Raw genomic sequence first — 20,049 nt, forward strand, 5'->3', positions numbered from 1 at the left:
TATAATTACAGAGCAGCTGAAGTAAGCACAGAGCTCTTCCAGTTCATCTCACAGATCCTTCAGTGGCCCCACACGTGCCAAAGGCAACAGGAGCAGAGGAGAATTAAAGCTCGTAGGTCAGCTGAGCTATTTCCCCAACCAGGCTCTGAATTTCTCCAGATCTGACTTACCAAACGACCCTGCGACGACGGAAGGGAAAGCACGGCACCGTTCTTTCTCTCTGGCCCGCAAGGGTGAACAGAGATTGGAGCTAAAGGTCGGTTTTAGCCCTAGGATGTTAAAAATAGAACAGAAATAAACCAGCAAAGAGTAAAATCAAGGCTGAAAGCAAGGCAGCTTCTCTGCAGAGCACTGAAGAGCCTCAGCAGCCTTCCAAGAGGAGTCACAACAGCCAAAAAAGCGCTACGGTCCCCCTTTCATATCCCCTGGTTCTTCCATAAAGCCACAGAACAACTCCGGGCGGCCAAATATCTGGAAGCATTTTTTTTTTTGTCTTTACATCGCCCGGATTTAAAGGCTCATATGTAGAGAGCCAACACCTCTCTCTCTAGCTCCAATTGCAGGCTCTTCCACCTTCCCGTAAGGAGCGCTGCAAAGCCAGGCCCCCTCCCTCCTCACACCTCCCCAGCTGCCAGGCAAGGCGTGAAACTTCCCATCCACAGACTCTGCTTTTACACTTCCCCAATTATCGGTCTCGCCGGCACAAAGACGCCGAATTCGTTAGGAGAGGCAGGATGGCTCTGGCGAGTCAGCCCCAGGAAGCGTGGAGACAACACGTGGACTGGATCTGCTCTACCTCCTCTCCCAACCGCACCGCTTCACCCCAATTTTATCGCCCCCCCAGTTAACAATACCCCCAGAATCACAGCTCTAACGGTTTCCTGCGGCTGCGAGCAACATCAAAATGAGATTTCATTTCTAAAGAAGTCCATTCCCTGTGTGGAGAGGAGAGCAAGTTCCCAGGAGAGCAAGTTCCACCGCCAAATTACTTCTCCAAGTGTCCTGCCCATTTATTTGTGCTCTCTGGGACAACAGCGTCCAAGGATGCGATGGATTTTAAGGCTTTATCGTACATTTTCTTCACCGGAGGTGTACCGGATTACACGGAGCCTATCAGCCACCAACGAACAGCCTGGATAAAGCAAGAGACCGGGTGCATCAACCCGAATTCAGCGCCTCACCGAGACAGACAGGCAGCATCGGTATCAGCAGAGGCAGAGAGCTTTCATGTGCCGATGAACTCCATCGCAGGCGTCTCTGCGGCTGCGTGAGCTGATCAGCGTCTCGATCACAAACGGGCAGAGCCTCGTCCCGATCTCAGAGGGACGACCCCCAGTTCTTAAAATGCTTTATTTGTAAATGGGCGATCACTGCTTTACATAGAAAAAAAAATGCTGGTTAAAAGTACCTTGAAAAATCTTCAAGGCCGAGATGAACAGAGGGAGGAGGGGAGAAATAACCAAAATTAATACTATAAAAAGAAACAGGGGAAAAGGTGGGGAGAGGGAAAGACAGAGGGGGGACCTGCGACAGGGATGGACCCAACCGCCCCTCTTGGGCGCGGGTACGTTAGTCCAAGGGGAAATGGGAGTCTGAAGATAGAGAGGGAAGGATCCCCAGCAGGGAGGGGGATTTGCCACTACCGCATTTAGGGCAGGGGGCCCCTCAAGGGGCCACGCGGCGGCACCCCGGGGGGCCTCTGTGCAGGCCGGGGGGGCAGGGGGACTCTCTGATAGCCGTACGGCGGAGGGCGAGGGGGACCATTGTACCCGTGAGGAGGCATCAGCGGAGGAGGGCCGCGCATCCCGTGGTGCGGCATGGGGCCTGGGTGACCTGCGGGGACAGAGCACAGACGTTAACAACCGCTGCGGGGAGAAGCGGAAACGGCCGATTCCACCTCCCGCTGCCACAGCCCACCCTTGGGTGCCGGCTCTACCGGGTGCCCACGGTTTGGGCCAACGCTTTCCCTCGTTCCCCCTCTACCAGCAGGTCCTGGCGAAAAAAAAAGTCTCTCCTAGGACACCCCAAAGGCTGGCGGACAGGACAGGTCTCAGGAACACTCCCTCTTGGCGAAGCCCAGTGGATATCCCGAGGTGAGAGACTGGGGGAGATCGCCAGAGAGAGCAGAGCCCCGCGTCACGACGAACACGAGGAAAGCCCCGGGAGACCCTGGCATAGCAGCTCGCAGCTGCCAGGTCTTGCTCCAAGACCCCTCTCCGCAGGGAGGCTGCGATATCACCTCCTTCCCGTCCCCGTGAAGCTAGGAACGAGGGAGGGCGCGGGGCCGAAGCAAGCGCTGAACTCAAAGTGTGTACGATCGATAGAAAAGAACACATACCGCCTCTTGCAGGCACCCACTTACCCATGGGCGACCCGAAATGAGGTCCTCGGGGTGGCATACCCATGGGTGGGGGTCCAGGGTGTGGCATGCCAGGTGGGGGCCGTGGGGGAGGCTGGCCTCCGGAGCCCGGCGGTCCTGGGTGATGCTGGCCCATCCCGGGCGGCCCGTGGTGCACTTGCATGGGAGGCATTCCTGGGGGAATAACGAGTCAAGGGACGTTCGCAGCGTGGGCAGCCGCTCGGCACGGCAGCTCCGGGCCCCCACAGCCCAGAGGGGCACGAAATCCAGCTGTACGGTTACAGCACCGGGTCTGGAAAGGGGGTTCTGCTACCGAAAGGGAGGTTGAAGAGGAGAAAGCGCAAAGCTCTCCGACAAGAGGCAACGGGAAGAGGCTGCAGCATAGGAAATGTCGCTTGGATGTAAGTGGTGTGTGGGGGAGAAAGGCCTGACAGCACGCGTGGTGCAGCCCTGGGACAGGGGCTCGGAAAGAAATCGCCACCCTCGGAGATTTTGTACAAGCCCCTGAGCAACCTGACTTTGAAGCTTGCCCTGCTCTGAGCAGGAGTGGCCTGGTCCCTCCAAATCTACTTTTTTCTGTTATTCTCTTACCCCTTCAAAAACCCAAAAACCACATATTCGTTTCTCCTTATCGGAAACCCAAGAGCTCAGCGCAGCTCCACAGGCCACACGGTGCGGAAGCGCTGGGGTCAGGCTTTCCTCTGCCGTGCGTAATTGGCTCCTCTAAAGCCTGAAAAGCCGTCTTGTAATCGGGGACAAGCAGCAGCCATCTGGTCACTCACACGGCCAGAGCCACGATCACACAAAGCACCCTAATCAGCCAGCGTGAGAGAGCGCCTCAGTGCAGGGGTCGTTTTAGAGCAGGCAGGATTAAACAAAAGGAAAAAAAAAATAAAATTAAATTGCAAATTTCACTTAATTTTTGCATTTGAAACCAGAGTCGGGATGTATATGCTGCTCATTCCCCAGTACTACAGGGCTAAAAATGGAAGGAAATCAAAGAAACATTTTGTTCTTGTGTCTTGAATTAGCTTCTGCCTGGCAGAGCCGCAGACTGCGCTAAGAAGGTTCACGCTTAACGTATTAATTTACACTAGAGAAAAATGACGATGACTTGGAGTCTCGTTAACATCCTCCCAGCCAGAACAGCACCCAAGACCTTTAAAGCCCGCGCCGTGACGGACCCTGCCTTCCCGTGTCCCACCCCTCCCCAGCTTGAGGAAACTAATGTCTCGACCCGACTGGATGCCTCCCAGAAGGGCAGTACTTCCTGAATTACCAAAGGGCTTCATAAATCCCGCTGGGCCCCACTCCAGGCTATTTTTTAACACATTTTTAGAACAGGCAGGAGAGAAACCCAGAAACCAGGCGCGGCGCCGCTGACGTGAGGTACTCGCTCCTACGCAGAGCCTCCCTTTTCTTCTCCAGGCTGCCCTGTGCTGCAGAGAGCAACGTCTCGGGGAAAGATGTTGCGTTCAGTCACTGACAGAGGACGGCAACGGTTTTCTCCCCATTTTACAGAAGGAACCTCAGGGAGGAAGGAGGAAGGGGGATTTCCCCAAGCCCACCCCCCAGGAGGAGAAGACAAGTGACGTTTCCTGAGCCCGATACCCGTCCGATGCTTACCGGGGTGGTGCATCCCGCCCGGAGGGAAGGGGTGCGGGTGAGGCGGGTGTCCCCCGCTGGGCGCAGCCCCGGAGGGGGGGCCGGGGGCACCCGCGCCGGGCGGCATGGGTGGGGGCGGCATGGCAGGAGGCATGCCGGGAGGCATCGCTCCGGGAGGCGGCACCGGCGGGGGGAACGATCCTGGGGGCGGGAGGCCTGAGAAGAGAGACAGCGAGAATTGGGTTAAGTATAAAAAAACCAAAAGCAAAAAAAAAAAAAAAACCTCCCAGGAGAGGGAGGAAGGAGGTGAAAACACAAACAGCCAGAGGAACCGTAAAAAAAGCAGCAGACAGAAGCAAGAGCCTTTCACTCAGCCCTGGGACAGCGTAGGTCAAACTGCCACGGGAAGAGGACTTCCTGCCAGCTCGCAATCCCACAGCTCCGCTGAGGGTTTGCACCGACTGCCACCAAAGAGCACCCACGCGGCGCAGCGCCGCTGCCCTGAGCCTCCCCACGCGACAAGGAGCGGCTCCGCATGAGGCACGGCGGAACGCAGCCACCCCTGGGACCGGCGGTGGACGAGCACAACAGCCTCCTGTCACCCAACGCGGCACAGAGATGGGTCCTGCCATGATTTATGCACCTGGAGGGGTGACGCCAGGTCCCAGGGAGGTGACAACAGGAGTGGGGACAGACGGAGGAGGAGGAGCATCGGCGAACAGCTGATGAGGCCGATCCGCCTGCGAGAGCGGGTTCTGGGCTGCCAGGAGACGCTCGGCGGCCGAGCCGTGCCGCTCGCCTTTGGAATCTTTTTTGAAGGCGTAGGAAACGGTGATGGGCCTGTTGCAGAGGTACTGTCCGTTCATGGCCTCGATGGCAGCGTCCGAGGCATCGAAGCTGGCGAAGTTGATGAAGGCGTAACCCTTCGAGTTGCCCGTGTCGGGGTCTCGCATGATCTTGGGCGTCTGCAGGATGACCCCGAAGGCGCTGAAGGTGTCGTACAACAGCTTCTCATCGATTTCGGGGTCCAGGTTGCCGATGAAGATGTTGGCCCCCACGTCCAGGTTTTTGTTGTGGGCCGAGGCTTTGTTCACTCGGATCGGTTTCCCGTACAACTTGATCATGTTCATGATCTTAATGGCATAATCCGCGTCCTCCTCGCTGAGGAACTCCACGAACCCATAGCCTGCAACAAGTCCCCAGACAGAGCTTTAGGAAGGGCAGACCCACGGCCTCCCACAGCTCGTCCAGCCTCGCGTGATTTAAAACCAGAGAGCCCAAAGCTCCCCTTAGGGGAAGGAAGATGATCTTTCCTGGGGATTATTCATCCCTCGCCTCTCTTCCCGCAGTAATCTCTCTCTGACTGTCCCCAGCTAAAGTATTTTATTCAACGTGCAGCTTTTGAGAGAGAACACTAAATATCTCACCTTGGTGCTGGCCTGTGACTCGATCCTTGGGCATGTGGGTGTTGACCACCGGTCCCGCCTGCAGAAAGAGCTCCCACAGCAGCGGCTCGCTGACCTTCTCATCCAACCCCCCAACGTACACCGTCGCATCTTGAGCGGAGGGAAAAAGCAAAGCCGAGTTAGCTCTGTGAGCCTGGGAAGCTGGAAGTCTCGGCTGCGCTTGACGCTGAAATCACTCAAGTCCAAGGCAGAGATCCCCCTTAAACTTTTAAGCAGATCTCCCCTAATTACGCCCTCAACCAGGGAAGCCCCCATGCTCCCCTCGCTTTTCTCTAGGGAGAGCAGACCCCCTCCATTCCCGCTCCTGGGTGCCCATTCCCCCTCCTTGTGCCCAGCCAGGCCAGGACCCCCCAACTGACGCCCCTCCACACCCATCTCTGGGGAGCCAGGTCATTCCCATTGTCCCCTTAGCCTCCAGGTCACTCTGGGCCCCCCCACAGAGCACCCCATGTCTCTGGGAGCCCATGCCCCCCCCCTACATCTCCAGGGAGCCTGGGCGCCCACCGCAGAGCTCCACCATGTCCCCAGAGATCCCAGCCCCCCCCACCTCCCCAGGGCCCCCCACAGAGCCCCCCCCATCTCCCCAGAGACCCCAGGCCCCCCCACCTCCCCAGGGCCCACCGCAGAGCCCCCCCATGTCCCCAGAGATCCCAGCCCCCCCCACCTCCCCAGGGCCCCCCACAGAGCCCCCCCCATCTCCCCAGAGACCCCAGGCCCCCCCACCTCCCCAGGGCCCCCCACAGAGTCCCCCCCATGTCCCCAGAGAACCCAGGCCCCCCCACCTCCCCAGGGCCCCCCACAGAGCCCCCCCATCTCCCCAGAGACCCCAGGCCCCCCCACAGAGCCCCCCCATCTCCCCAGAGACCCCAGGCCCCCCCACATCCCCAGGGCCGCCCACAGAGCCCCCCCCATCTCCCCAGAGACCCCAGGCCCCCCCCACCTCCCCAGGGCCCCCCGCAGAGACCCCCCCATGTTCCCTGAGACCCCAGGCCCCCCCCCACTGTCCCCAGGGTGCCCTGGGGCCCCCATGTCCCCAGGGACCCCAGGCCCCCCCCCAGAGTCCCCCCATCTCCCCAGAGACCCCAGGCCCCCCCACCTCCCCAGGCCCCCCCCCATGTCCCCAGAGACCCCAGGCCCCCCCACCGCCCCAGCGCCCCCCCGACCCCGCACGCCCCCAGGCCGCCCCGCAGCCCCCCGGCAGGCCCCGGCCCGGCCGCGGCGCCCACCCTGGTTCCGCTCGGAGATGGGCCCCGCCGCCATCTTGCCCCACCGCCCGCTCCCGCCCGCGCGGCGTCGCCTTCACGCAACGCCGCACGCGACGGCGACGCACGCCGAGACGTCAGCCGCAGGCGCCAGTCCCGCCCCCTCGCGTCGACGAGCCGCCGTCGGGCCGGAAGTAGCGTCGGCGGCTGAGCGCGGCGAAGGCGCGGCGGCCATGTTGAGTGTGGGCGGGCGGGGTGGCCGGGCCGCGCCGCCCCCGTTGTGTCGCGATGTCCCCTCGGGCCCCGAGCGCTGCCCCAGCGGGGACCCGAGTGCCGGGGGGGTCCCGGGGCCAGGGGATCCCAGTGGGGGGGGGTCCCAGTGTGGAGGGATCCCAGTTCCAGGAGATCCCAGTGCCGGGGGTGGGGAGGATCCCAGTGCCGGGGGAATCCCAGTCTTGGGGGATCCCAGTTCCAGGAGATCCCAGTGTGGAGGGATCCCAGTGCGGGGAGATCCCAGTGCCGGGGGAATCCCAGTGCCAAGAGATCCCAGTGCGGAGGGATCCCAGTGCGGGGAGATCCCAGTGCCGGGGGAATCCCAGTGCCAAGAGATCCCAGTGCTGGGAGATCCCAGTATGGAGGGATCCCAGTGTTGAGAGAACCCAGTGTGGAGGGATCCCAGTGCCAGGAGATCCCAGTGAGGAGGGATCGCACTTCCAGGAGATCCCTGTGTGGAGGGATCGCACTTCCAGGAGATCCCAGTGTGGAGGGGTCCCAGTGCCAGGAGATCCCAGTGAGGAGGGATCGCACTTCCAGGAGATCCCAGTGTGGAGGGATCCCAGTGTGGGGAGATCCCAGTGCCAGGGGGAATCCCAGTGCCAAGAGATCCCAGTACGGAGGGATCCCAGTGCCAGGAGATCCCAGTACGGAGGGATCAAAGTGCCAAGAGATCCCAGTGCCGGGGGTGGGGAGGATCCCAGTGCCAAGAGATCCCAGTGCAGAGGGAACCCAGTGCTGGAAGATCCCAGTGTCCGGGGGGGCGGATGTCCCAGTCCTGGGGGATCCCAGTGCCAGGAGATCCCTGTGTGGAGGGATCCCAGTGCTGGGAGATCCCAGTATGGAGAGATCCCAGTGCCAAGAGATCCCAGTGTGGAGGGATCCCAGTGCCAAGAGATCCCAGTGCCGGGGGTGGGGAGGATCCCAGTGCCGGGGGAATCCCAGTCTTGGGGGATCCCAGTTCCAGGAGACCCCTGTGTGGAGGGGTCCCAGTGTGGGGAGATCCCAGTGCTGGGGGAATCCCAGTGCCAAGAGATCCCAGTGCCAAGAGATCCCAGTGCAGAGGGATCCCAGTGCAGAGGGATCCCAGTGCAGAGGGATCCTGGTGCTGGGAGATCCCAGTGTGGTGGGATCCCAGTGCCAGGAGATCCCGGTGCTGAGGGATCCCGGTGCTGGGAGATCCCAGTGCCGGGGGCAATCCCAGTGCCAGAGGGGATCCCAGTGCTGGGGACCCCCCTCAGCCCCACGTGCCGGGGGTCCCCCATCCTGCGCCCCCCCCCGGTTCCGCCCCGCGGCAGCCACGCGCCGTCGCCTGCAAAACTGCGCTTTAATGGCCTCCGAGACACAGTCCTCGCGGAAAAGCACCCGGAGGGGAACGGGGGGGACCGCACATGGCTCCCCGCGCTCCCGCAGCGTCCCCCATCCTCTCCCCGTGCCCCCCACGAGGCATTTCGGGGCGCCGGAGCGGGTGCCTCGCCCCGTCCCACGGCGGAGGGGATGGGAGTGGGATGTTGGCATCACCACGGCCATGGCCGAGCCCGGGGTCCGGGCAGAGCCGGGGGGTCCCCGCACCGCCTGCGGGATTATCCCCCCGGGAACGCCCCATGGAGGGGCCGGATCCTGCTCGCCCGCGCTGGACGGGGCCATCCCAGCCCTGAGCGCCCCAACCGCGGAGGTAGGAAGAATTTAGTGAAAAACCAACAAAGTGCCGTGTCCGGTGAGAGCCGGCGGCACTTTCGGGGACCCCCCGCTCTGCCCCCTCCAGCCCAGGCACCGGCAGCTGAGCGGCACCGCAGGATCCGGCCCCGAGAAGCCCCGCGAGGAGCAGGGGGGCGGCGGCGGGGAACCCCGCGAAGGCACCGGCGGAAGGCGCAGGGCGGTTTGGGCGTCCCACCCCTGGGGTCCCTCCAGCCGCGCGTCCCCCCGGGGGGGTCCCATCGCCGGGGCCCTCACCGCGAGGGTGCGAGGGGGATGCCAGCGGCCTCGGCGCGGGGTCCCGCCTGCCAGGCGCTGAGCCGGTCCTGCAGCAGCGTCAGCTCCTCGGCCAGGCCGGCCGGAGACGGGGCGAAGCGCCCGCGCTGCGGGGAGACGCGGTGTCCGGACAGGGGAGAGGCTTACGGGGCCGGGGGGGGCATGGACGGGGTCGGGATGGACGGAGGTGGGGGCAGGATGGACGGACGTGGGGTCGGGATGGATGGACGTGGGGTCGGGATGGATGGAGACAGGGTTGGGATGGACAGACACAGGATCGGGATGGATGGAGACGGGGTTGGGATGGATGGAGACGGGGTCGGGATGGATGGAGGCAGGGTCAGGATGGACAGACATGGGTTGGGATGGATGGAGACAGGGTCGGGATGGATGGAGACAGGGTCAGGATGGACAGACGGGTTGGGATGGATGGAGACGGGGTCAGGATGGACAGACACAGGATCGGGATGGATGGACACGGGATCAGGATGGACAAGACATGGGGTCGGGATGGATGGAGATGGGATCGGGATGGACAGACATGGGTTGGGATGGATGGACACGGGGTAGGGATGGATGGACACGGGGTTGGGATGGATGGAGATGGGGTCGGGATGGATGGACACAGGATCGGGATGGATGGAGACGGGATCGGGATGGACAGATATGGGGTTGGGATGGATGGAGACAGGATCAGGATGGACAGACATGGGTTGGGATGGATGGAGACAGGGTCGGGATGGATGGAGACGGGGTTGGGATAGACAGACACAGGATCGGGATGGATGGAGACGGGGTCAGGATGGACAGACGGGTCGGGATGGATGGAGACGGGGTCAGGATGGACAGACACAGGATCGGGATGGATGGACACGGGATCAGGATGGACAAGACATGGGGTCGGGATGGATGGAGATGGGATCGGGATGGACAGACATGGGTTGGGATGGATGGACACGGGGTAGGGATGGATGGACACGGGGTAGGGATGGATGGACATGGGGTTGGGATGGATGGAGATGGGGTCGGGATGGATGGACACAGGATCGGGATGGATGGAGACGGGATCGGGATGGACAGATATGGGGTTGGGATGGATGGAGACAGGATCAGGATGGACAGACATGGGTTGGGATGGATGGAGACGGGATCGGGATGGATGGACAAGGGATTGGGATGGATGGAGATGGGATCGGGATGGACAGACATGGGTTGGGATGGATGGACATGGGGTAGGGATGGATGGACATGGGGTCGGGATGGATGGAGATGGGGTCGGGATGGATGGAGATGGGGTCGGGATGGACGGACACGGGGTCGGGATGGATGGAGATGGGGTCGGGATGGATGGACACGGGATCGGGATGGACGGACATGGGGTTGGGATGGATGGAGATGGGATCGGGACGGACAGACATGGGTTGGGATGGATGGAGACGGGATCGGGATGGATGGAGACAGGGTTTGGATGGACAGACATGGGGTCGGGATGGATGGAGACGGGATTGGGATGGACAGACACAGGATTGGGATGGACAGACACAGGATTGGGATGGACAGACACGGGATCGGGATGGATGGAGACGGGGTCGGGATGGATGGAGACGGGGTCGGGACAGATGGACACGGGATCAGGATGGATGGAGACGGGGTTGGGATGGACAGACACGGGCTCAGGATGGATGGAGACGGGGTTGGGATGGACAGACACGGGATCAGGATGGATGGAGATGGGGTTGGGATGGACGGAGACGGGGTCAGGACAGCCACACACGGACCACCCGCACCAGCCTCAACCCACATCCCGAGCAGCAGGACAGGGCTGGGGAAGACGAACCCCCCTCCGAACCTGGAACCCCTTTGGGTCTGCGCCCACCGGGACCCCCGTCACGCTGCAGCCCCGCCGTGCCTCAGTTTCCCCTCGCTTCACCAGAGAAGACCCCATCAGGGAGGCCCCCCCAGCCCCGGTGCCGGCGTTACCTGTGCCTCGGGCAGACCCCGCAGGTAGCAGCGCCGCCAGAGCCGGACGGAGGGTCCCGCGGCGCAGGGCAGCAGCAGCCCCGGGGGGGGCGCGGGGGGCCGGTTGCCCCCCGGGCTGCCCCCCCGGTCACCGAGGCTCTCCAGGGAGGGGGCCCAGCGGGACAGGCGCGGCGGGGCGCGGCCGCTCCGCCAGGGAAAGGGTTGGGGCGACAGTGTCCCCTTGGTCAGCACGAAGACGTTCCCGGCCCCCGGCCAGGCGTCGGCGGGCTGGGAAACGAGGGGAAAAAATAGGGATTAGGGAAAAAAGGGGGGGGAAGCCAACGGGAAGGGAAAACCCCGCCGCGAGGGATGGGGCACCTTTCGGGGGGGGCACACGGCACCAGGAAGGGACTTAACATGCAGAGCCCCCCAAACTGAATGGGAGAGCGAGGGGGGTCTTGTGCAGCACGAGCCGGGCGCCTGCGTCCCTTCCCGGCGGTGCAGCCCCCCCAGAGCCAAACCCCGACTCACCCTGCCCGGGGCCCGGGGCTCCGCGGTGTCGGGGGGTCCCGTGCTGCCGGCGGCACCCGCTGGGTTCCTGAATCGGGCCCGCTGCTGCCGGCTGTAGCGCAGCCCCCAGTCCCAGACGGTGGGCAGCCTGCGGGCAGCACTGGGCGCCCGCGGCACCGCCGGAGCGGGGTCCCGCCAGCCGTTCACCGGCGTGTAGGTCTGGCTGCGGGGCCGGTGCTGCGGGGAGGAGAAGGGGTGAAACTGGAGCTTACGGGGGGGTCAAGCGCCGATTGGGGATATGGATGGGGAAACTGAGGCACGGCGCGGACGGATGCAGCCAAGCAGGATGGGAGAGGATTCATCTCCCTCCCCAAACCTGGACCTAAACCCGCGGCCTCAAGGGACCCGGGAGCGTACCCCACCATGGCCCCCCCAGCTCACCGGGCTGCCGCGGCCCCGCTGCCGCTGGCAGCTGAAGAGGAAGGTGCTGAAGTAAGGGGCGAAGCTGCTGTCGTGGAGGGCGAGGAGATAGGCCTCGGTGAAGCCGAAATCCGCCGGGAATTGCCGCACCAGCTGCCACGTGCAGTCCAGGAACAGGAGGAAAACGGGGGCCTGGGCAGGGGGGGGACAGGCGTGTCACCCAGCGAGGACGGGGACGGGGTGGCGGGGGCGCAGGGCGGCTCTCACCTCCTCCCGGGGGCTGTCGCGGCGGAGGAGCCCCAGTCGGCGGGGAAAGGGGTGCCCGGCTGCCACCCACTCCCGCTGCACCAGGCTCTGGAAGCCGGGCAGGGTGCGGGCGTGGGGGTCCCCCAGGAGCTGCACCAGCGAGGCCAGGAGGCAGTTCAGGTCCCGGTCCGACGGCTCTGGGGGGGACGAGGCGGCGAGGGGGTGTCCCCAGGGTGTCACCCCCCCACCCCATCCCAGTGCCCCCCTCCCCGGCGCTACCTTGCAGGAGGACGGAGCAGCGTCTCCCCACCAGCAGCGATGCCACCTCGATGGCTTTCCTCAAGCAGGTGCTGGGGGGGGGAAAGGGGGGGGTCAGGCACCCCGAAATACCAATGCCGCCTGCCCGGGGTCTGCAGCCCACCCCGGGATGCTCACGCACCCACCGCGATGCCCCCGCATCGCCCCGCAGCCAACGGCCGGGCGGTGGGGGAGGACCGTCCCCCATGGAGGGGGGGTGTGTGTTTTTAGGGTGGGATTTGCCCCCACCACCCCGCACCCCAAAAAAGGCCCCCACCGCCGCCCGCTCACCGGACGTGGTCCAGCCAGCGCGTCCCCTCCAGCGCCGAGAGCCACTTCTCCTCCGCCGCCGCGCCTGGCTCGCAGCGGCAAAGGGTGGGGGGGTCAGCGGAGGAGAAGGACCCCCGCGGCGGGGGGGTCCCCGCCCGATCCCCCCACCCCGTCCCCGCTCACCGGGCAGGCAGAGCGCCCGCAGCTTGAGGTGGGCGAGCTGGATGTCGGCGAGGGTGGGCAGCTCGGCGGTGTCGGCCAGCACGCAGGGCCCGCGGCCCCCCAGCAGCAGAGCCTCCAGGCACCTGGAGCGGGGGGAGAGGGACCCCCGGGTGGGGCCGGGCTGGGGTGGCACCCCCGGACCCCCCCCGGACCCCCGGCGGGGCTCACCTCACGTCCTCGCTGCCCGGCTCCGAGGCGGCGTGGAAGCCGGCGCCTCTCAGCAGGTCACTGCCACCCGGGTGGTGCCAGCACAGGCGCTGCGGGTGAGACGGGGTGACACCCCCCCCACATCACCCCCCCATCCCCTTCCCCGGCCCCCCCCCAGCACCCCATCGCCCTCCCGGGGCACTCACGGGCACGCGGCGCTCCTCGAAGTGGGCGAAGGTCCGCTTGAGGTCGTGGTCCAGGAGCCCACTGGGCACCCACAGGTACCGGGGGAGGCTGCGGGTGGGGGGGGTGGGTTGTCCCCCCCCCAGCACCCCCCCAAATCCCGGGGTGCCCTTTCGAGCGGCTCACGGGGGTGTTTTCCCCAAACCATGGGCAGAGGGGAGGATTTTCCCCCCACCCATCACCACCCTCCCCGGTCCCTTTGGGGTGGGGGGGTCACACTGTGCCCCCCCCTCCGGCAGCGTGGGGTGCTGGGGGGGCCGTGGACCCTGGCGTCCGGCCGGGCCGTACCTGGGGGCCATGTCAAAGCGCTCGTTGACGGCGCTCACCCTCCAGCCCGCAGCACCCAAGCGCTTGAGCTCCTGCTCCCAGTCGCGCAGGCTCTCGAAGAGCAGCGTGGCAGCCGAGCCTTCCTCCTCCTCCTCCTCCTCTTCCTCCTCCTCCTCCTCCTCTTCCAAAGGGGCTTCGGCAGGGCGGGCCCAGCCCTCATGCCCCTCGCCGGCGTCCCCCAGCCACGCGGCCGCCTCCCGCGCCTGGGCGATGGCGTTGGCCACCTGCAGCGAGGAGCCAGGACCGGGCGTGAGCCCCCCCCAGAATCCCCCCCCAAAGCCTTGGGGCGCCCCAGAGTTGGGTACGAAGCCTCCCTGTGTGCCCCCCCCTCCCCATAACCGCCAGCCCCCCAGCTCACCCGAAACGCCTGCGGAGCCAAGCCGTTCTCCTGGAAGTGGAAGCGGAGCAGGCGGAAATCCCGGCAGAAGACCGCCAGCTCCTCGGGGATGAACGTGAGGGTGGAGGCGGCCGTCAGCACCTTGGGCTTGGCGAAGCTGCTGGCTGCGGCGGGCGAGGGGGCGGCCGTCAGCGCCGGCTGAGACCTGCCCAACTCGTCACACGGGGCTCGGGGCTGCCGCCTTTACCTGCCACCAGCTTGCGGATGCAGGGCAGCGCCACGTCGTACTCGCTGCGGAGGAAGGCAGGGGAGCCGGGGGCCTGCGGGAGAGGGGGGAGAGCTGGAAGCTGCCCCGGTGTGTCCCCCCTCCCCGGCCCCGGGAAGGGCAGCGGGGACGGATCCGGGACCCCACTGCCTTCGCCCGGCTGGCGCTGGGCCCCACGGCCGCCCCTCGTCCCCCCGCGCATCCTGCGGCGAGGAGTTCCCCGGGTGAACGTGGCGGTTCTGCAGCCGATGAGCAAGGGTGGGGCTGGGATGGGGTTGGGATGTGGCCGGATGGGCCTGGGATGGGGCTGGGATGCAGCTGGGATGCCACTGGGATGGCGCGGAGATGCCGCTAGGATGGGGTTGGGATGGGTCAGAATGGGGCTGGGATGGGGATGCAGTGGGATGGGGGTCGGGGTGCAGCCAGGATGGGGCTGGGATGGGGCTGGGATGGGGTCGGGATGGGGCTGGGGATGCAGCCACAATGGAATTAGGATGCAGCTGGGATGGGGCCGGGATGGGGTCAGGATGCAGCCAGGATGGGGCTGGAATGGGACTGGGATGGGGTGGGGATGTAGCTGGGACACAACTGGGATGGGGCTGGGATAGGGCTGGGATAGGGTGGGCACGCAGCTGCAATGGGGTTAGGATGTGGCTGGGATGGGGCTGGGATGAGGTTGGGATGCAGCCGGGATGGGGTTGGGATGCAGCCAGGATGGGGCTGGGATGGGGTCAGGATGGGGTTGGGATGGCATTGGGGTGCAGCTGGGATGGGGCTGGGATGGGGTTGGGATGCAGCTGGGGTGGGGCTGGAATGGGGTGGGGATGTAGCTGGGATGGGGTTGGGATGGGGTGGGGATGCAGCCGACATGGGGCTGGGATGGGGCCAGGATGTAGCTGGGATGCAGCCGGGCCGGGGGCCGTGATGGGGTCGGGATGCAGCCGGGATAGGGCTGGGATGGGGTCGGGATGGGGTGGGAATGGGATGTAGCTGGGATGGGGTTGGGATGGGGCTGGGATGGGGCTGGGATGGGGCCGGGATAGGGCTGGTATGGGGTCGGGATGGGATGGGATGCAGCCGGGCTGGGGCCGGGCCGGGGCTGGGATGGGGCCGGAATGGGATGGGGATGGGATGCAGCTGGGCTGGGGCTGGGCCGGGGCTGGGATAGGGCTGGTATGGGGTTGGGATGGGGTGGGGATGGGATGTAGCCAGGACGGGACCAGGATGTAGCCGGGATGTAGCTGGAATGGGGCCGGGATGGGGCCAGGATAGGGCTGGTATGGGGTCGGGATGGGGTGGGGATGGGATGCAGCCGGGATGGGGCTGGGATGGGGCTGGGATGGGGCCGGGACGGGGCCGGGATAGGGCTGGTATGGGGCCGGGATGGGACGGGGCCGGGATGCAGCTGGAACGGGGCTGGGATGGGGTCGGGATGGGGCCGGGATAGGGCTGGTATGGGGTCGGGATGGGGTGGGGATGGGATGCAGCCGGGACGGGGCTGGGATGGGGTTGGGACGGGGCCGGGATAGGGCTGGGATGGGGTCGGGATGGGATGGGGATGGGATGCAGCCGGGATGTAGCCGGAACGGGGCCGGGATGGGGCCGGGATAGGGCTGGTATGGGGTCGGGATGGGATGGGGATGGGATGCAGCCGGGACGGGGCCGGGATGGGGTCGGGAGGGGGCCGGGACAGGGCTGGGACGGGGCCGGGATGGGGCCGGGATGTAGCCGGAACGGGGCCGGGATGGGGCCGGGATGGGGCTGGTATGGGGTGGGGATGGAGTGAGGATGGGATGGGGATGGGATGCAGCCGGGCCGGGGCTGGGATGGGGCCGGGACGGGGCCGGGATAGGGCTGGGATGAGGCCGGGATGGGACGGGGCCGGGATAGGGCTGGGATGAGGCCGGGATGGGCCGGGGCCGGGCCGGGGCCGGGACGCTCCGGCGCGGGGGGCGCGGGGCCCCGCGGCCGCTCGGCCCCACCTGCGCGGGCAGGAACGCGACGCGGCGGTCGGTGCAGAGCAGTGTCCCGGGGACGGGGACGGCGCCGTCGCTCTCCCCGCAGCGCTGCCGCGCGCCCGCCGCCTCCTCCAGCAGCCGCTCCCCTGCGGGGACGGGGCTCTGGGTGCGGGGGGGCCCCGCCGGGCCCCGGGACCCCCCCCCGGCCCCGGGACCCCCCCCCCCGGGACCCCCCCCACAGGGACCCCCCCGGCCCCGGGACCCCCCCCCCGGGACCCCCCCCCGGGACCCCCCCCCCGGGACCCCCCCCCACAGGGACCCCCCCGGCCCCGGGACCCCCCCCCCCGGGACCCCCCCCCGGGACCCCCCCCCCGGGACCCCCCCCACAGGGACCCCCCCCGGCCCCGGGACCCCCCCCCGGGACCCCCCCGGCCCTACCTGGGAGCCCGGGGAAGGTCGGGCGGCGGCCGCCCGCGGCCCCGCTCATGGCGGAGGGACTTCGGACGGGCGGACGGGCGCGGAGCGGAGCGGCCCGAGAGCCCCGGGAGCCCCCGCCCCCCCCCCGGTGCCGGGTCCCGCCGGGGCGGAGCGGAGGGGGGGGGGGGGGTGTCCGCCCCGCCCCGAAACGGGAGAACCGCTCCGCCGGGCGGGGTACGGCCCGGGGGGGGTATAGAGCCCCCCGCACCCCGAAAGGGAGGTGGGGCACAAGGTGGGGCACGTACAGCCCCCCCACACCCCAAAAGGGAGGTGGGGTGCTGGATGGGGCACATACAGCCCATGGCACCCCAAAAGGGAGGTGGGGCGCAGGGTGGGGGTTATAGAGCCCCCGGCACCCCGTAAAGGGGAGATAGGGTGCTGGATGGGGGGCATACAGCCCCCAGCACCCCAAAAGGGAGGTGGGGTGTTGGATCAGGCACATGCAGCCCCCAGCACCCCGAAAGTGAGGTAGGGTACAGGGTGGGGGGCATACAGCTCCCAGCACCCCAAAAGTGAGGTAGGGCACAGGGTGGGGGGCATACAGCACCCGGCACCCCAAAAGGGAGGTGGGGTGCTGGATCAGGCGCGTACGGCCCCCCCCACCCTGAAAGGGAGGTGGGGCGCAGGGTGAGGCACGTACAGCCCCCAGCACCCCAAAAGGGACGGACAGTGCTGGAGGGGGATGTACAGCTCCCGGCACCCCATAACGGATGTACGGCGTTGGAGGGGACCTACAGCCCCCGGCACCCCGTAAAGGGGCGCACAGTGCCGGAGGGGGCACGTACAGCCCCCGACACCCCGTAAAGGGGTGCACAGTGCCGGAGGGGTACGTACAGCCCCCGACACCCCGTAAAGGGGTGCACAGTGCCGGAGGGGTACGTACAGCCCCCGACACCCCGTAAAGGGGCGCACAGTGCCGGAGGGGTACGTACAGCCCCCGACACCCCGTAAAGGGGCGCACAGTGCCGGAGGGGTACGTACAGCCCCCGGCACCCCGTAAAGAGGTGCACAGTGCCGGAGGGGTACGTACAGCCCCCGACACCCCGTAAAGGGGTGCACAGTGCCAGAGGGGGCACGTACAGCCCCCGACACCCCGTAAAGGGGTGCACAGTGCCAGAGGGGTACGTACAGCCCCCGACACCCCGTAAAGGGGTGCACAGTGCCGGAGGGGTACGTACAGCCCCCGACACCCCGTAAAGGGGTGCACAGTGCCGGAGGGGTACGTACAGCCCCCGACACCCCGTAAAGGGGTGCACAGTGCCGGAGGGGTACGTACAGCCCCCGACACCCCCGTAAAGGGGTGCACAGTGCCGGAGGGGTACGTACAGCCCCCGACACCCCCGTAAAGGGGTGCACAGTGCCGGAGGGGGTACGTACAGCCCCCGACACCCCGTAAAGGGGTGCACAGTGCCGGAGGGGGCACGTACAGCCCCCGACACCCCGTAAAGGGGTGCACAGTGCCGGAGGGGTACGTACAGCCCCCGACACCCCGTAAAGGGGTGCACAGTGCCGGAGGGGTACGTACAGCCCCCGACACCCCGTAAAGGGGTGCACAGTGCCGGAGGGGGTACGTACAGCCCCCGACACCCCGTAAAGGGGTGCACAGTGCCGGAGGGGGCACGTACAGCCCCCGGCACCCCGTAAAGGGGTGCACAGTGCCGGAGGGGGCACGTACAGCCCCCGACACCCCGTAAAGGGGTGCACAGTGCCGGAGGGGTACGTACAGCCCCCGGCACCCCGTAAGGGAGTCTTCGCCAGCCGAGGGTGGCGCAGCGCCGTGCGCGGCATGGGTGCCCCCAGCCCCCCAGCCCCTTGGGGTGCCCCCAGCCCGTCCCGCACCTTCCTGCCGGGGAGGAACGAGCTGCTCCGTGACTCATCGCCGAAGTACGGCCTTCGCCTCCCAACCCCGGAAAAACCAGCGCGCCGCCGCCGGCACCCGTGCCAAGCCGGCATGGCTCCCGTCAGCCCCAACCCCGCCGAGGTGGCCCAGGTGGATGGTGGCCCTGGGGCCGCCTTTGCCACCCCCCCGCCATGAACCCCTTGGGGACCCCAAAACCCAAACCCCCGCGGCTCAGCTCCTCCCGCCGGGGCAGCCGAGGCACCGGTGCCGGCACACGGCAGGATAAACCCCGGCATAAAGCAGGCTCAAGGGAAACCCAGCTCCGTTGGAGCACCCGCTCCAACTAAAAACCTTATTTTAGGTGTATTCACCCCCTGATTTTTGGGGCAGCAGCAGCTTTGGTGGCTGCAGCTCGTGCACCCCAATTCTCCTCCTGCAGGAAAACCATCCGGCGGAGCATCCCGGAGGAGCTTGGCCGGGTCTTTGGCTCCAGCACCCAGCGGATAAGAGGAATTTCCTGCAGGGCTTTGACCCAGGGCTGCTCTCCAAGGCGAGGGCAGCGTCTGCGCCAGCTCGGGGTCAGCCCGGGCCGCCCCGAGAGCCGGAGGAAAATTGGCCGTCAGGGGCGAGCCGGCACCGACGTGGCGTTGGGCACGGTGCAGCCGCTCGCCGATGCCGCGAGGAAGGAAAAACACGGGGAGCTGGAATAGAAAATGCCAACGCAAAGAAATCCCGGGGGAAACGGCTCCCATCTCCCCCAAACGCAGCGGCGTGGGGCGAGGACGCAGCCGCCCTTCCCCGCTCGCAGCCCCGGGGCTGGAGCTCTTCACGAGCATCGTCGCAGCGGATTTTCCTCTTTCTGAACCCATTTAAGCTTCAGCATCCAAAACGCCCCGTGCCAGCAAGCAGCCGATTTTGTCTTTACCCCGCGCGACGCCTCGCTTGGGTATTAAATTGTCGAGAGCATCCCTGGGTGCCGGCCTTAAAGGCAGCCCGGGAAAAGGGTCCTCCAAAATCAGCGAGGACTGACAAAAATGGGGCGCGGGGGGGTTCTTTTTTAAACGAAAGCCCGAATTTGGTACCTAAATAGAAGGAAATCTTCCCCAACCCCAGGAAAGGGGATGGAAAGAGGACGCTGCGCTCCGCAGCGGAGAAAAAGCCAAGAGAAACCCAAGACCTGGCCGTGGAGGGGAGGAGGAGCAGCCCCAAGGTGGGGAGCGTGGGGCCGGGACCCCCAGAGCCCCTTGGGGGTGAGCCCCCGGGGCGAAGCGGAGGAAAGGGGCACGGCCGCTGCCCAGAGGTCGAGGACTTGGACGTCATTTATTGGCAGTGCATCTACGGTAGCGTAAAGGAAGGATGCGGCGTACAGCCCGACTGCGCCGCGCCATCTAGAGTACTCCCGTGGCGTAAAATAAAAAAATCACCAAAAATATTTAATTTTTAAGAAAACCCCAACCTCTTCTGTGAATAAACAATTGCAGAATTAATTCGGGTCACTTCTCGTAGGGGCAGTGATAACCATGGCATCCCATCAGCCTCGCCCAGGGAGGGGCCGGGTAATACCATCATCTCTCAATAAATAGAATTTGTATTTAATTGTCCCTTAAAAAAGGAAAAAAAAAAGAAGTTATTTCACCATAAACAAAAATGATCTG

At 65.8% G+C, this 20,049-nt stretch overlaps 2 protein-coding genes across 2 annotated transcripts; both read right to left on the minus strand.

The window, feature by feature from the left end:
• Positions 1–1,333: 1,333 nt before the first annotated feature.
• On the minus strand, positions 1,334–6,690 carry SF3B4 (splicing factor 3b subunit 4). Its single transcript, XM_059832293.1, has 6 exons — positions 6,657–6,690; positions 5,392–5,520; positions 4,608–5,150; positions 3,986–4,180; positions 2,363–2,533; positions 1,334–1,833 (listed from the first exon to the last, which is right to left on the minus strand). Exons 1-6 carry the CDS (start codon positions 6,688–6,690, stop codon positions 1,649–1,651), a joined length of 1,257 nt encoding a protein of 418 aa, XP_059688276.1. The 3' UTR covers positions 1,334–1,648.
• Positions 6,691–8,854: 2,164 nt separating this feature from the next.
• On the minus strand, positions 8,855–16,564 carry MTMR11 (myotubularin related protein 11). Its single transcript, XM_059832073.1, has 16 exons — positions 16,516–16,564; positions 16,102–16,223; positions 14,102–14,174; positions 13,876–14,018; positions 13,667–13,741; positions 13,479–13,624; positions 13,154–13,241; positions 12,969–13,057; positions 12,762–12,883; positions 12,600–12,663; positions 12,291–12,361; positions 12,033–12,208; positions 11,787–11,957; positions 11,367–11,582; positions 10,857–11,123; positions 8,855–8,983 (listed from the first exon to the last, which is right to left on the minus strand). The coding sequence occupies exons 1-16, from the start codon at positions 16,562–16,564 to the stop codon at positions 8,855–8,857; spliced, it is 2,001 nt and encodes a 666-aa protein (XP_059688056.1).
• Positions 16,565–20,049: the final 3,485 nt, after the last annotated feature.

The sequence above is a fragment of the Gavia stellata genome, chromosome 33 (assembly GCF_030936135.1).
Source record: "Gavia stellata isolate bGavSte3 chromosome 33, bGavSte3.hap2, whole genome shotgun sequence".
In the NCBI taxonomy this organism is placed as follows: domain Eukaryota; kingdom Metazoa; phylum Chordata; class Aves; order Gaviiformes; family Gaviidae; genus Gavia; species Gavia stellata.